Consider the following 14958-nt stretch of genomic DNA (forward strand, 5'->3'; position numbering starts at 1 on the left):
TAAATTTTACCGGATTCCTTGAATCTTGTAATTAAATTGTGCACTGTAGAGGTTGAAATGGCCAAAATCTTCCAATTTGTCATTGAGGAACATTATTATCAAAGCACTAGATAATTTGCTCATTGCCAAATACACTTGCCTCGAACCCGTCCTTGCTCTTGAAGGACTAGTCTTTTTTGGAGGCTCGTTATATACTATAAAGCCGGCATCACACTAGACGATTTTTTCAGGTGTGAGCTTCATTTACATAATTGACGGTAGGTGAAAGACGAAGCATGCATTAGCTTCTATCAGCAGGAGGTCATTAATCAGTTCACCGTCAGGAAAAAAAGGATCAAACATGAAAGAAAAAAAACATTGTCGCCGGGGCGGTTTCATGAAATAGAAATAAATACTTGCCCTCTGTTGCGTTTTTGTAATGATAAAATTAAAAATGATCTCTTAGCATTTCACATTTATACCACTTGTATTGATATTTTTTTGTGATACATGATGTTTTTTGTTTTTACTATTTTATGTTTTCATTTTAGACCTGATGAAGCTGAAAGAGGAAAGTCAAGACCTGAATGAAGTGGAGGAGAAACATCAGTATAAGAAACCTGATCGTTTCTTAAGTGGTGAAAAATCTTTTAGTGGCACACAGACTGAAAAGAAATGCTCACAAAAAAGAATTAAAAGAACAAAAACATCAATTTCTTTCAACTGCCCTCAGTGTGGAAAGAGTTTCACACGTAAAGGAAACCTTGATGTACACATAAGAAGTCACACTGGAGAGAAGCCTTACACATGTCTGCAGTGTGGAAAGAGTTTCACACAAAAAGGAAACCTTAATTTCCACATAAAAATTCACACAGGTGAAAAGCCTTTCACATGCCATCATTGTGGCAAGAGTTTCACACTTAAAGGAAGCTTTATTAGCCACAAAAGAATTCACACTGGAGAGAAGCCTTTTACATGCCCCCTGTGTGGTAAAAGTTTTGCACATATAGGAAGTCTGAATGATCACATGAGAATTCACACTGGAGAGACCCCATACACATGCCTTCAGTGTGGAAAGAGTTTCACACAAAAAGGAAACCTTAATTTCCATATGAAAATTCACTCTGGAGAGAAGCCTTTTACATGCTTCCAGTGTGGAAAGAATTTCACACGCAAAATAGGTCTTAAAAAACACATCAGAATTCACACTGGTTAGGGGCCTTTCACATGCCTTCAGTGTGAGAAGAGTTTTGCAAGTAAAACATCACTGAGAGCTCACATGAAATGCCATTCATGAGAGAAATTACACTGGTGTTCTCATTGTGACAAAAGTTTTTCACTGCTGTCTAATTTAAAACAACACCAGGAAATACATACTGGTGTGAAAGCTCATGTGTGTTCAGAGTGTGGAAAAGCCTTTGTCCGAATTCGACACAGGAGAAAAACCTTACAAGTGTTGGGTGAGTTTTATTCACCCAAAACACCTGAAAACACACGAGAAAGTGCATACTGGAGAGAAGACATATGTCTGCACTCAATGTGGGAGGAGTTTCAGCACATCAAGTAAAAAAAAAAAACAAATTGTCCAGATCTTGAGAATCTTTCCCTGCAATCCAAATGGGATTAGTCCACCTTCGATGGGGACTTCAAAGGGACAACAATTATGACTGCCATGTTTTAGGGTCGTTTCAAACCGAAGGGTCTTCTAAATTGACCTTTCCGTAGGGATGGACACTTTGCTGCCAAGCAGACCAGAACCGTACCATACATCATAAATCTGCAGGCAAGCAGATTTATAAGAAGATAGGTTCTTTATAACAAAACGTGACGTCTCTAAAGGCACGGTCACATTTCCCTTTGCACGGGAAAACTTGTGTGTGAAATATTGCCATTTCAATGGGATTCTACGCGATCATTTATTTCGTGCCAGACTTCCAGTGACGAACAGTTTCCCCTCGAGGATTTCTCATAGAGTTCAAGTTTGGTGAACTTTTACAGGCGAATTCTTTGCGTTGACCAGTAGGTATTGAAAATCGTTGAAAATCGTACACAGCCACACAGAATGTTGACAATGGGTGAGGCACTCATTCTAGTGCCCAGATTTCACCCAGGGCGCCATACAAGCTAGAACCACCACTGAGTGTAGTTCATATTTTTCTTTCATCTTCGGAATTTAGTCTGTGACTTAAATGCAAAACTCGCATGTTGTATGTGCTTTGCAAACCCAGCTTACCAGTATGAAATGCTTATAAAAGTGGAATGTTATGACAGCTGATATTCGTTTTACCATTTGCCAGTTTACAAAGACATCACACACTGTACTGTCCTGAACATAATTGTTTGTTTTATCCGTTACATTAGTTTAATGCATTCATTCAAATGAAGTAACAATGAACAACACGTCTTTACCGCATTTGTAAATCTTGGTTAATGTACTTCAGATGCTAATATAGCCCATGTCTAATGTGGAAATTATCAGAACATCACTTGATCTGTTACTAATTTTGTAGGTACTTAACAAACTATATTATTTATTTTAAAATATTTAAGGTGCACACAAACTTTTGTCAACTATGTTAAACAGGCTGTATTAATATATCAATAAACATTAAAAAAAATAATAATTAATGCTGGTAAAATGTTTTCATTGTTAGTTTAACTAATGCATAATGTTAAAAAATTTATTGTAAAGTGTTTCTCAGACAGCTGATAGCTACATGCTTCACAGCAAAAACAGGCTTAATTTAAATCCTGATTATTGTGCCTCACATTAAATGTTTTACAAATACAGTGGACACCTGCAAAAAAGAAAACATGGAAAGGTCTGTGTGAAACTTCAGTTAAAGAGAGGAGAATACAGAGAGTTGCCAAAATAGTGCTGCAGGAGGAGGGACAAAAAAAAAAAAAAAGCTGTGGAAATACTATGAAGTCATGTCCTTCCTGCTCCCTTCCTGCTGTAAATTCAGGCAATGGAGGGAGCGAAGTATATAAAGGAGATATAAGATGATTAAAAAGATGGGTGACAGCACACATATTGAGTTGTAAATGAAACAATATCAGTGTAAGTCCAGAGGCGGCAGCTCAGCTTTGGCAAATAGTGTGCAGTGACGAGTTTAATAACCTCAACCAGTTATAAAGCGCAAGTTCCTATGAAAAAGTGTGTCCTGTTTTTTTTAAATATCGTATCGGAGCATACATAAAATAAATCACTGTTGTCAAGTATGTGTTAAATGTTGCAGACACCAGGTTCTTTCTGGCACTGACAAGAAAGGAAGATTTGTTTCTGAAATAAAAACCTAATTTTAGTTTTAGTTTCAAAACCATGTGATCAGTTTGTGACTTGAATAACAACTGGATATCAAGTACAATGCCCAGATACTTATAATTGGTAACAGTTTCATTTTGGTGCCTTGAAAAGTAACTATGTCTGTAAGATTTGATTACACATTTTTGAAATGTGAGAAAATCATGAATTTTTATTTTGTTTGCATTAAGAACACATTTGAGTTGATGTAAACATCACTAAACAGAGTTCAAATCAGACTATTGAAATATCAGTTTAAACAGAGGATGCATAGCAGTAAATAATTGTATCATCAGCATAAAGATGATCTAGCATTGGGTATGTTATCACAAATATTATTTATATATAGTGAATAAAATTGGTCCTAAAACTGACGCTTGAGGAACACCCTTAACAACAGGTGACACAGATGAATTGGAGTTGTCTATTTGCACACACTGGGATCTGTCAGAAAGATAACTGGCAAACCAACTAACAGCTTGATTAGCCCAATATGAAGCCTCTTTAAAAAGATGCAGTTATCAGCTGTTAAAAGCCTTAAAAGATCAAGGTAAATGGCTGTACAAGTCTTTCTATCTTTGGCTTCAATATAATCACTTGTCATTTTAATAGCAGCAGTGATAGTTTTGTGTTGTTTCCTAAATCCAGACTGGAAATGAGACAATGAGACAGATGTTTGAGTCAACAACATTAAATATCACTCTCCAAAAAATCGTTAGAATATATGTAATTTATTATTTTAATGAGCACCTCTTTGCATATAGGGGTGAAAGGAAACAAGTTTACTCCTGATTTTACATGCTGATGTTCTTTTGTAGCGCTGAGGATGTAAGCTCTTTATAGTTCCTGTATATATTTTCTTTAAATGTAATTTATGATTGTCAAAGTTTCAGATCGTCGTTTGTGCTGGATATAGTCTGCTATGCACAGTAGGTGTCAGTATTAATGTTTTTAAGAGTGAATAGTCATTAACTAAGAAGAATCTCCACACATATTGTGACATCATAAGGGCTGCGACACGGCTGGTTCTTCAGTCTGTTGAGAGACTTTTGTGGATAAAATCAGTTTTCTTCTGTTGTCCTACATATGGAGATCTAGTTGTGTAAAGAAGTGAAGAAACATTGTTTTTTCATTTGGATTCTGCCTGTTTAAGAATGTTTCACTGAAATATGAACAAATAAAAGAGGACACGGTGCTGCAAGTAATGAAATTGGTGAGTTTCACCCCTTTTATTTTCATTTGCCCCCTGTTGGGTACAACGGGGCTAAAGAAACACCTTAAGGAAAATTTGTGTTTTTTGTAGTCACTGTATCTCAAGATTCAAGAAATGCATACATTTTTATTGAATATTTATGGAGCAACATAATTTGTATAAAAAAACAGAAGATTGTTTTGAATAAAATGCATCTTTTTATTATTATTATTATTTTTAAAGGTGATGAGGGAGACAAACTGCGCTATAACAATTGCCCCGGTATGTACACTATGGCTGTCTCTCGTTTGGAAGGCTGTGTGCTATGTAGGACGCGTCCTTTAAAGGCTGTAGTATACAGAGTGAAGTATATATTATATACTATAATAGTATATATTCTTTCCGTTGAAGCAAAGAATTGTGGATTGTGAGTGCCCACGAAGGATACACCTCATGCATCCTCTGAATTCCCGTAAAAGAAGGTCGCATTCGAAGGCTGCATTCAGAGTCTCCTACTCACTTTTCTGAAACGATACAGCCTCGATGACGTATGCAGCTGACAAATGCGACCACCGGAGTACGCGTCCTTCCAAACGAGACACAGCCTATGTTACCCCCTATGTGAGCCTATCCACAAAATTCCTGAGTCCCATGATGCTTTGCGGGCGATGTGGGCAGAACTTCCGGTTAAGCGTAAACAATCGTTATGTTATGTACTAATGCAGCATTAAAAATGACAGAAACTTGTGAACAAATGATCACAAAATTACAGTGAGTTGATATTGTTCTTCCCCACCTATCTGTTATTGATTATGGGTGGGAGGATGATGGCCAGATATCACAAATAGAAGTATTTTAGGTAATTTGTTCACTGTAGAAGTTATCCATTCAGCATCACAGCATGGAAAGAGTTGAAACATCATCACTGCTCACAGACAGTTCAGGAAAAACACCATTACTTTTTATACTCAGTAATAATGGCATTTCAAACATGTGAAGCATTCACAAAGGCCAATGCTGAATAGAAATGAACAGACTCTCAAAATGTCTAATGAACTTTCAGCACATGTACACACACCAGTTAGCACAATAATGCTATTGTTTTTATGTAATTCACTGCACTCCGTTTCTGGACATCAGAACATCAGCCGGACCAAAACGGTGGATAATATACAGTTGAAGTCAGAAGTTTACATATACCTTAGCCAAATACATTTAAACTCAGTTTTTCACAGTTCCTGACATTTAATCGTAGAAAACATTCCCTGTCTTAGGTCAGTTAGGATCACTATTTTAAGAATGTGAAATGTCAGAATAATAGTAGAGAGAATGATTTATTTCAGCTTTTATTTCTTTCATCACATTCCCAGTGGGTCAGAAGTTTACATACACTTTGTTAGTATTTGGTAGCATTGCCTTTAATTGTTTAACTTGGATCAAACATTTTGGGTAGCCTTCCACAAGCTTCTCACAATAAGTTGCTGGAATTTTGGCCCATTCCTCCAAACAGAACTGGTGTTACTGAGTCAGGTTTGTAGGCCTCCTCGCACATGCTTTTTCATTTCTGCCCACAAATCAGATTGAGGTCAGGGCTTTGTGATGGCCACTCCAATACCTTGACTTTGTTGTCCTTAAGCCATTTTGCCAAAACTTTGGAGGTATGTTTATCATTATCCATTTGGAAGACCCATTTGTGACAAGCTTTAACTTCCTGGCTGATGTCTTGAGATGTTGCTTCAGTATATCCACATAATTTTCCTTCCTCATGATGCCATCTATTTTGTGAAGTGCACCAGTACCTCCTGCAGCAAAGTACCCCCACAACATGATGCTGCCACCCCCATGCCTCACTGGTGTTCTTCGGCTTGCAAGCCTCACCCTTTTTTCTCCAAACATAATGATGGTCATTATGGCCAAATAGTTAAATGTTGGTTTCATCAGACCAGAGGACATTTCTCCAAAAAGTAAGATCTTTGTCCCCATATGCACTTGCAAACTGTTGTCTGGCTTTTTTTTATGGTAGTGGCTTCTTCCTTGCTGAGCAGCCCTTCAGGTTATGTCGATATAGGACTCGTTTTACTGTGGATATAGATACTTGTCTACCTGTTTCCTCCAGCATCTTCACAAGGTCCTTTGCTGTTGTTCTGGGATTGATTTGCACTTTTCGCACCAAACTATGTTAATCACTATGAAAAAGAATGTGTCTCCTTCCTGAGCGGTATGATGGCTGCGTGGTCCCATGGTGTTTATACTTGCGTACTATTGTTTGTGCAGATGAACGTGGTACCTTCAGGCATTTGGACATTGCTCCCAAGGATGAATCAGACTTGTGGTGGTCCACAATTTTTTTTTCTGAGGCTGATTTCTTTTGATTTTCTTATGATGTCAAGCAAAGAGGCATTGAGTTTGAAGGTAGGCTTTAAAATACATCCACAGGCACACCTCCAATTGACTCAAATTAGCCAATTAGCTTATCAGAAGCTAAATTAGGCTTGACATAATTTTCTGGAATTCTCCCAGCTGTCTAAAGGCACAGTTACCTTAGTGTATGTAAACTTCTGACCCACTGGAATTGTGAAATAGTCAATTAAAAGTGAAATAATCTGTCTGTAAACAATTGTTGAAAAAATTACTCGCGTCATGCACAAAGTAGATGTCCTAAACGATTTGCCAAAACTATAGTTGCTAATATGAAATCTGTGGAGTGGTTAAAAAATTAGTTTTAATGACTTCAACCTTAGTGTATGTAAATTTCTGGCTTCAACTGTTAAGTAATCCCCACTGTTGACTTCTTGCCAATAAAGTAAAAAGAGCACACAAACAAATTATTCCAAAGCTTTTTCAAACAGATTTTCCTAAGTCAACCCTACTGTTGGCAGCCGATGGAAGAAGCAGCATCTGGGACTGGAGCGTTTTGCTTTGCGAGTGGTTTCTGTTTTTAGATAAAAGTTAAGTTTCGCTTGATTATTAGGATAACCATTAACTGCACACATTGTCCAGGAAATTTTAAAGACATCTTACAACATTTAACCCTTTCACACGTACGATCAAACCGGTGCGATTCAGTTACAATGTGTGACGTAGTCATACTGCCACGTTCAAAGCTGCGTTCACGCCATGGGCTCACGCTGAGCCAGAGAGGTGCTTGCAGAGCGGTTGTCATTTATAGAACACAATCAGTCTTTTCAACCACATAATGTTTATTTTATGCTGCAGACTTACATATAACCACTAAAGTATGTTTATAACATAGAGTTTGTATTTACACACTGATATATTTAAAGCGTAGTTTCACACTGTTTGGTGTCATGTTTCATTCGCATCTAAATGCCACTCCTATTTTTATCCCAATTCCCCAGTGACTTGTTTGTATGCTTACTGGGAGAAGTGGATGATGTTGCGTGTTGTCCGATGGACAATCTCCCAGATTATTGCAGCATAAACAAGCATGGCTGCACCTGTAGCCCGTTAAAACTCCCCATTAGCTCGATGATAATACAACCATTATAAACTTTTTTAAAAACACGTTTATTTTCATATATTTAGAAATCGGAATGTTACATATTTCATTATCTAATGAAGAAGTTTATGGAAATTGAAATTGAGGTCTTTTTTTTTTTTTTCCCTCCCTTTGTCAAGTGAGGTCATCACTACGTCACTTTTACTTCAGACTCGCACTCAACACTGATTTTGGACACACATTCACTTTTCAACACAGTTTAGCATTTTTATTATTATTATTATTATTTCTTTTTTTACATTTTAATCATACATTTAGTTTAAACAAAATGTCTGGCAGTCCTTTTACAATGGACAGAAGAATAAGACAACTGACAAATGAAGAAATTAGGGACAAATTTTTTAATTCTGATGAGGATCTGCCTCCAAATCTTGAAGCCCTTGACATCAGTGAAGATGAAGGTACACATACCCACGTCAATTCACTCTCAAATGGAGTTGATGTCAACTGTTCCTCCTGGAGGACAATCAGCGATTTTAACCCTCCTGGACCTGGGGTTGCTTTTGATGACCGGACGTGTGGCGTGCAAAACCCTCCAGAATCCCCCAGTGAAGTCCAATGTTTTAAGATGTTCCTTACTGAGGAACTAATTGAGGAAAGTGTTGAGGAAACAAACTGCTAAACCTCAGAGCTGCAGGAGAAAACACCACCTGAAGTGAAAGGGAAGATCACAAAGTGGGTTCCAACAAATGCTCATGAAATGTACACATTCCTGCTGACAGTGCTCCTAATGGTAATTGTGAAAAAAAACTCACTTTGTGATTATTGGAGTACAGACCCCATGCTCCTGAGACCATTGTTCGGGTCTTTGTTTTCCCAGGACCGCTTCCTTCTGCTGCTCCACTGCCTACACTTCTCCAACAATGCAATAGCAAACATCAACGACCCCCTGCAAAAAAAATCAGAAACATATTAACTGCTTTCACATCATCATTTCGTCACATCTTTGTGCCCTACAGGGATCTGTGTGTCGATGAGTTGCTGATGAAATTCAAGGGTAGGCTGGCATTTCGCCAGTTCACCACAGATTTGGGGTAAAAAAAAAATTGTGTTATGTGATGTGTTCACCGGTTACGTGCAGGACATGATCATACACACAGGATCCACCACCAACATCCAGCACTATGAATGCCTTGGGATCTCTGGGTCCGTTTTCATGACATTACTGGCTCCATACTTGAAAAAGGGTCACATCCTGTACGTGGACAACTGGTACAGTAGTACCACACTGTTCCAACACTTCCTGTCTCTGGACACAAGAGCTTGTGGGACTGTATGAGCCAACAGGAATGGAATGCCAACATTCATCTGCAAAATGACAAAGAGCCAGGTTGAATGTAAAGAAAATTAGAGAAAAAGAACACAACTGGCAGTGAAATGGCATGACGAGAGGGATGTTCACCTCCTTACCACGGTCCACCCATCTACCACGTCAGCCAACGGAAAGGTCAATCACATCACCAGAGAAAGAAAGATGAAGCCTCTCTGTGTGCTGAAATCGAACAAAAAGATGGGGAGAGTGGACAAGGCTGACATGATGAAAGGCTTTCTTGAGTGTGCCAGAAAAACCACCAAATGGAACAAGAAAGTCTTTTCACCTATTGACACTGCTGTACTGAACATCCACATTGTCCACCGTCAACTTACGGGTGAGAAATTTGCACATCAGACTAAGAACAACATATAATTTACATATAAATAAACATGTAAATAAAGAGTTTATTTTAATCATTTTTATTATTTTTTTAATGTAAAAAATGAATGCATTTAAACTCAGCTAAAATGAACAAAAAACAACAATGACCATGCTGTCATATTCCACACTCCTCCTCACTTCCCACCCATGTACTCTGCTATCAACAGGAAAAGTCATCACGTCCCTGCAACTCAGGATGAACCTGATGAGAGGACTGCTAGAGGAGCACAGCACACCATCCAATGGGGGCCGCCCTGCATTGGACACTCCACTGCGTTTGAGTGCGGTCCACTGCGGGACTTTTCCCCTCCGATGTCCCGTAGACAGCTTCCCAGGGCAGCAGGACCAGGCGGCACTGCAAGGTCTGCCTCTCCAGCACTCACAGGACAAAGCAGAGGCACCTCACCAAGTTCATGTGAGTGCCATGCAACACTCCCTTGTGTGTTGCCCCATGTTTTGAGGAGTACCGAACTGTGAAATAAAATAAGCAAATGTTTAGTTAGTAGTTGTTATTGTTATGACATTTGTTATTGTTATATTTCCATTGTTACTTATTGTAAATTGTGTGTTTTTCCTTGTAATTGGTTTATTATCTATGAAATGTGTGCATTGTGGGCTTGTTTACCACAAATGCTATTTAGTAGCTTTTATGGTTAGGTTGATTGTATTTATTAAAATATTTGTATTGTTTTTCATTATTTTGATATTTATTAAAAATGTTTTATTATCTATAAACAAATGCATATAAAAGCATAGATCATTAGATAAAATTAAATAAAATCTAATTTTAAAAATAATGCTAATACTGAACTTATCTCTGGTCTCTCACAGAGCACACATATACATTTTTATTTATTTTATTTTTTTTACATCATGTGGCTATTTCTTTATATTCCCTATATACTCTAGTTACACATTTGAGCATCTAATGGTGATGGAAGGAAACGGTGTGACTACTGCGTTACAAAGGCCAAACGTAGTAACTGTGCCAACACAGAATAAAAAATGGCTTCAAAATTTTTTAAATTGTCTAACCAATTTTCACACACTGTTGGAATACGAGCATAACTGAGCCAAACCCATCTGACACGAGACAGATCATAATCCAAGAGATCCGATTTCAGTCATTACTCAATTTTGTAAAATGTGTATTTACAGCATTACCTTTGCATAAGAGTATATTGCTGATGAATTACATATCATGCTACTTTCAGTTGCAACCCATTCCTAATGTTAGCATTATAATATAGTCTATACCTCACACAATAGCTTTTGATCAAAGTGAACACGATAAAACATTAGATCACGTATGTGCAATATGCCCACAACATTACACAAGCAGTGAACAGCACGAGCCATTACGTAAACTATAACTACGATAAATAGTTTATCATGGTCTACATATGTTTGCTAACAATTTTGGGAGCTTCTCAATCGAAAAAGACTTAATGTACTCACCAATAGTAATCCTGTAATGTGTTGGCGGAAAAGTAGCACGTGGGAGTGAAATTCAAAGCCAGAGAAAATAAATAAATGCCAATATAAACCGTTTGTTAAAACATTTATCGTTTATACATGTTTTAAACCAGTTAGGAAGGTTTTAAAGTGAAGATAAGCGAAACATGACTTGCATTGCTTACCTACACTCATGTGACTGCCCAGTGTCACGTGACAAGCTTGATGCGTCACATTGGAGTTTAAAATTTGATACATTGTATAATAACCACTGATAAAAACATTTTTTTTAACTCACACTGGTGGGGATCAGTTAAATCATTTAGAATTTACGTGCAAAAGGTTTAAAAAGCAAGAATTCAACCGCATGATACGCAAGCAACCAGTGACCGACTACATACAAAATGGCGACCGATTGCACTTCCGCTAGCCAACTGGAAATTCCGCCCACCTTGCGAAATACAGTAGACTTGCTGAGAATATTGTGGATAGGGCACAGTTTGTTAACTTAAGCAAATACATTTGAGACAGCAAGATGCTTTTTTTATAACAAATTAAGATAATGCTTAATCAAAATAACTACTTCAGAAAAGGGTGCATCATTTATTGCTCTTTCCAATCACATTTGACATTTCATTACATCTCAAGTATTGTATAAACAAATGAATCTCAACTGTGATTGGATCGGTCAGTGTGATCCCACTTTGAATATTCCTCCCACTTAAAAACAAAAAACAATGTGTTTAATAGGGGCCTTGTTATGCCAAATGAAGGATTGAACCCAAAAGCATCACACAGACTCTGGGAGAGAGAGTTCGATGAAACAGTTTAATTTAACAATAGACTGGAGGTAAAAGGCTGAGCAGAGCAGCGGGCTGATGGTTTGGTGTGGCAGGCTTTATGGGGAGCGGAGCAGAGAGAAACTGAAGTGGTAGAGCACAGGTTGACGGGATGTGTGATGGACCTGGGACGCAGGAGAGTACACGGGAGACGAGGTGCTTCTCGGCTTCAGCTCCATGAACAAGGTGGTCAAAAAGGTTCCTAAGTTCAGCAGTAAGAGGAGGCAAAATTGTTAAACAAGGCGGTTTGAACGCTCCAGACTGATGTGGCCCATGCTAAGGCACTTCCCCGAAGGAGGCCAATGACATAAGAGATCTTCGCCTCATCTTCAGAATATGTATGTGCTGCTGGTCGAAAACTACGGAACACTGAAGAAGAAAGGACTTACATTTTCCTAAATCCGGGACATGAGCCTCACGTAAAGGATGAATTATCCGAGAAGGAGGTGACGGGGGCGCTGTGGGTGCAGGATAACTGGAAGTCAGACTCGTAGACCACCGAGCGAGTAGAACAGAAATATCATTTCATTTTTCACAGATTTGTTAGATCTGACCTGTCATGGCTTGGTTGCTGTCTGCTAGATCCCGTAGCTATTTTTCCATGCTGTTCCAGAAGTACTCCTTGCCCAGAGAGAGCTTTATGAACAGAATTTGTGTCTGCTGGGTCCAAAGTGGCCAGATTGTTCCGTTATGCCAAATGAAAGATTGAACCCAAAAGCATCACACAGACTCAGGGAGAGAGAGTTCGATGAAACAGTTTAATTTAACAATAGACTGGAGGTAAATGGCTGAGCGGAGCGGCGGGCTGATAGTTTGGCATGGCAGGCTTGATGGGGAGTGGAGCAGAGGAAAACTGTAGTGGTAGTGATAGAGCACAGGTTGATGGGATGTGACCTGGGGCACAGGAGAAAACAGGTGAGAATATGAACAACTACAGAGAGCGATAGTAGAGTAAATATACTCAATTCGGCCTTAGTCTTAGTACCAATCTAATAGACTGAACAATTTGGCAATGAATGACTGAAAACTCTGGGTTTACATAGAGTAGACTGGTGATGAGATGATGAGAGGCAGGTGAGACGAATCAGCAGGAATGAGTTGCCACCACAGAAACAGACCAACACACAAACACAGGGGGGACACACAAACAGAAGAACACTGATAGCAAAGGCCAACATCCTGACAGGCCTCTTATGGCACTTTTCCACTGCACGTTACAGTTCGACTCGACTCTGCTCGCTTTACTTTTCTGGGCTTGCTTTTCCACTGTAGTTTAGTGCAGCCTCAACGTGGGTGGGATTATTGGCTGATCATCATAGTTAAGTCGCCTCTTCGCGTCACCCCATCCTAGCTCTCCTCTCCTCGGCTACTAACGAGATGAATGTCTGCACCTCGTTTATTGACCACGGCGTGGTTTTGCGCACAGCCATTTCTTTTTACAATTCGAAAGTCACGTGAACAAATGATACTGCTATCGCTGTTGCTAACTTTAAAACTAGCGGGTTGATGTCCCGTGTCGCAAATCCAGTGACGCAGGTAGTGACGATTCTCTCTGACCAATCTGTGATCTGCAGGGTTTTGACGTCACATTTAGTATCGGCTCGGCTCGCTTGGAACCTCGAACGAGGTGGTACTAAAAAAAGTACCAGGTACTATCCACAGTGGAAAACCCTCAAAAAGCGAGCAGAGTCGAGCCGTACGGTGCAGTGGAAAAGCCCCATTAGTCCCAGGAACGGGGGGGCTTTTTACCCCAAATGCTATCCTTTCAGTTATTGGACAGTTATTTAAAAAAATTTAAATCACCTTGAACAAAATTGATAATGACAAATTAACATTTTGTTTCAAAATAAATGTGATCATTTCCAGGATATTCCTTAGCTACATAAATTTGCAGTATTTTAAAAATAGTTTAATATTAGATCAAATTGCCTCAAAATCAACCTTTAGCCATTACACACAATGATCTCATGAAAGAGGAACAATTTACACTTCATAGTGTCAAACAGGTGTTTAGGAAAGTACTTTGGTAGTTTTTGATGCTATTTAGTGTTTTGGGAGAAAATAAAATTAAAGGAGCCTTTTACCCTGCGGTATTTCTTATAATTATTATTTAACATTTCAAATGTGCAAAACAATTCAACATGTCAAAAAATTAAATAAATAAATAAATAATAACAATAATAAAAATAAAAAAACTGCTTGTATCGACTATGCCAGGATACGCCACTGCTCGTAGTGAATAGCTTAATTTTACTTAATTTACTGATTTATTTATAGTATACAGTAATAGATTTGCTTACAGTGTCTGTTAAGCATGGAACCTGCTTAAGTACCCCCTGAGTTACTCGTACTCCCGGGAATCATTGTTTTAGTTAATATTAGCTTCATGTAATTCTTTTTTATATGGGTTGGTTTTCTTTCTACATTGATATATTTTTCATCATGTTTTCGAACATCTGCAGAAGAATATGATCATATAAAAAAAAATTTTGGCCCCTTGAAATATTACTCGTGGTTCATATATTTAAATGATTACCTTCACTTAGAGCCGCTTATTATGTGTTGTGCATGTTTTTTGCGCCAACTCATCATAACTTTCCAAGCACTCTCTGATCCTTAGAATGAAATCTGCTTGACATGCTACTGAAGATGGAGTTTGTTAAAGAGGAGTTTAAAGAGGAGGGTGAGGATGTCAGTTTTTCAGAACCATTCAGTCTGAAGAATGAAGACACTGAGGAACAAAGAAGTTGGTGCCCGTTCTTGATTTTTATTTCATGACTGCTGAGGAGCATAAAAGGAATAGTTCACCCAGAAATGCATATTCTGCCATTTACTCACCCTCGTGTCAGTCCAAACATGTATGACTGTCTTCCAGGGATGTCACTGTGAGAGTTTTTGATGGCACAATTACAGTGTAAAGCTGGCTCTACACTAGCTGATTTTTCCAATTATTTTCAGGTGTTAGCTTCATTA

At 38.4% G+C, this 14958-nt stretch overlaps 2 protein-coding genes across 11 annotated transcripts in view; both read left to right on the forward strand.

The window, feature by feature from the left end:
- LOC127440776 (gastrula zinc finger protein XlCGF57.1-like) overlaps positions 1-14958 on the forward strand; it is a 134603-nt gene that overhangs the window by 70170 nt on the left and 49475 nt on the right. Inside the window, exons 1-4 of one of the 9 annotated variants that reach the window (XM_051697666.1) lie at positions 1213-4496; positions 8254-9644; positions 9859-10106; positions 14606-14731. The exons of 7 other annotated variants lie outside the window; for them this stretch is intronic. In XM_051697666.1, coding sequence (XP_051553626.1) covers positions 14623-14731 — 109 coding nt within the window. In that variant the 5' untranslated portion in view covers positions 1213-4496; positions 8254-9644; positions 9859-10106; positions 14606-14622. Of the gene's footprint in view, positions 1-1212; positions 4497-4566; positions 9645-9858; positions 10107-14605; positions 14732-14958 lie in introns of those variants that run through there. One more of the 9 variants, XM_051697665.1, reaches the window with a different exon arrangement.
- The window catches only part of LOC127440769 (gastrula zinc finger protein XlCGF57.1-like), a 216730-nt gene that overhangs the window by 32282 nt on the left and 169490 nt on the right, over positions 1-14958 (forward strand). The window lies entirely within an intron of this gene.

This window comes from Myxocyprinus asiaticus, chromosome 5 (assembly GCF_019703515.2).
Source record: "Myxocyprinus asiaticus isolate MX2 ecotype Aquarium Trade chromosome 5, UBuf_Myxa_2, whole genome shotgun sequence".
Lineage (NCBI taxonomy): Eukaryota > Metazoa > Chordata > Actinopteri > Cypriniformes > Catostomidae > Myxocyprinus > Myxocyprinus asiaticus.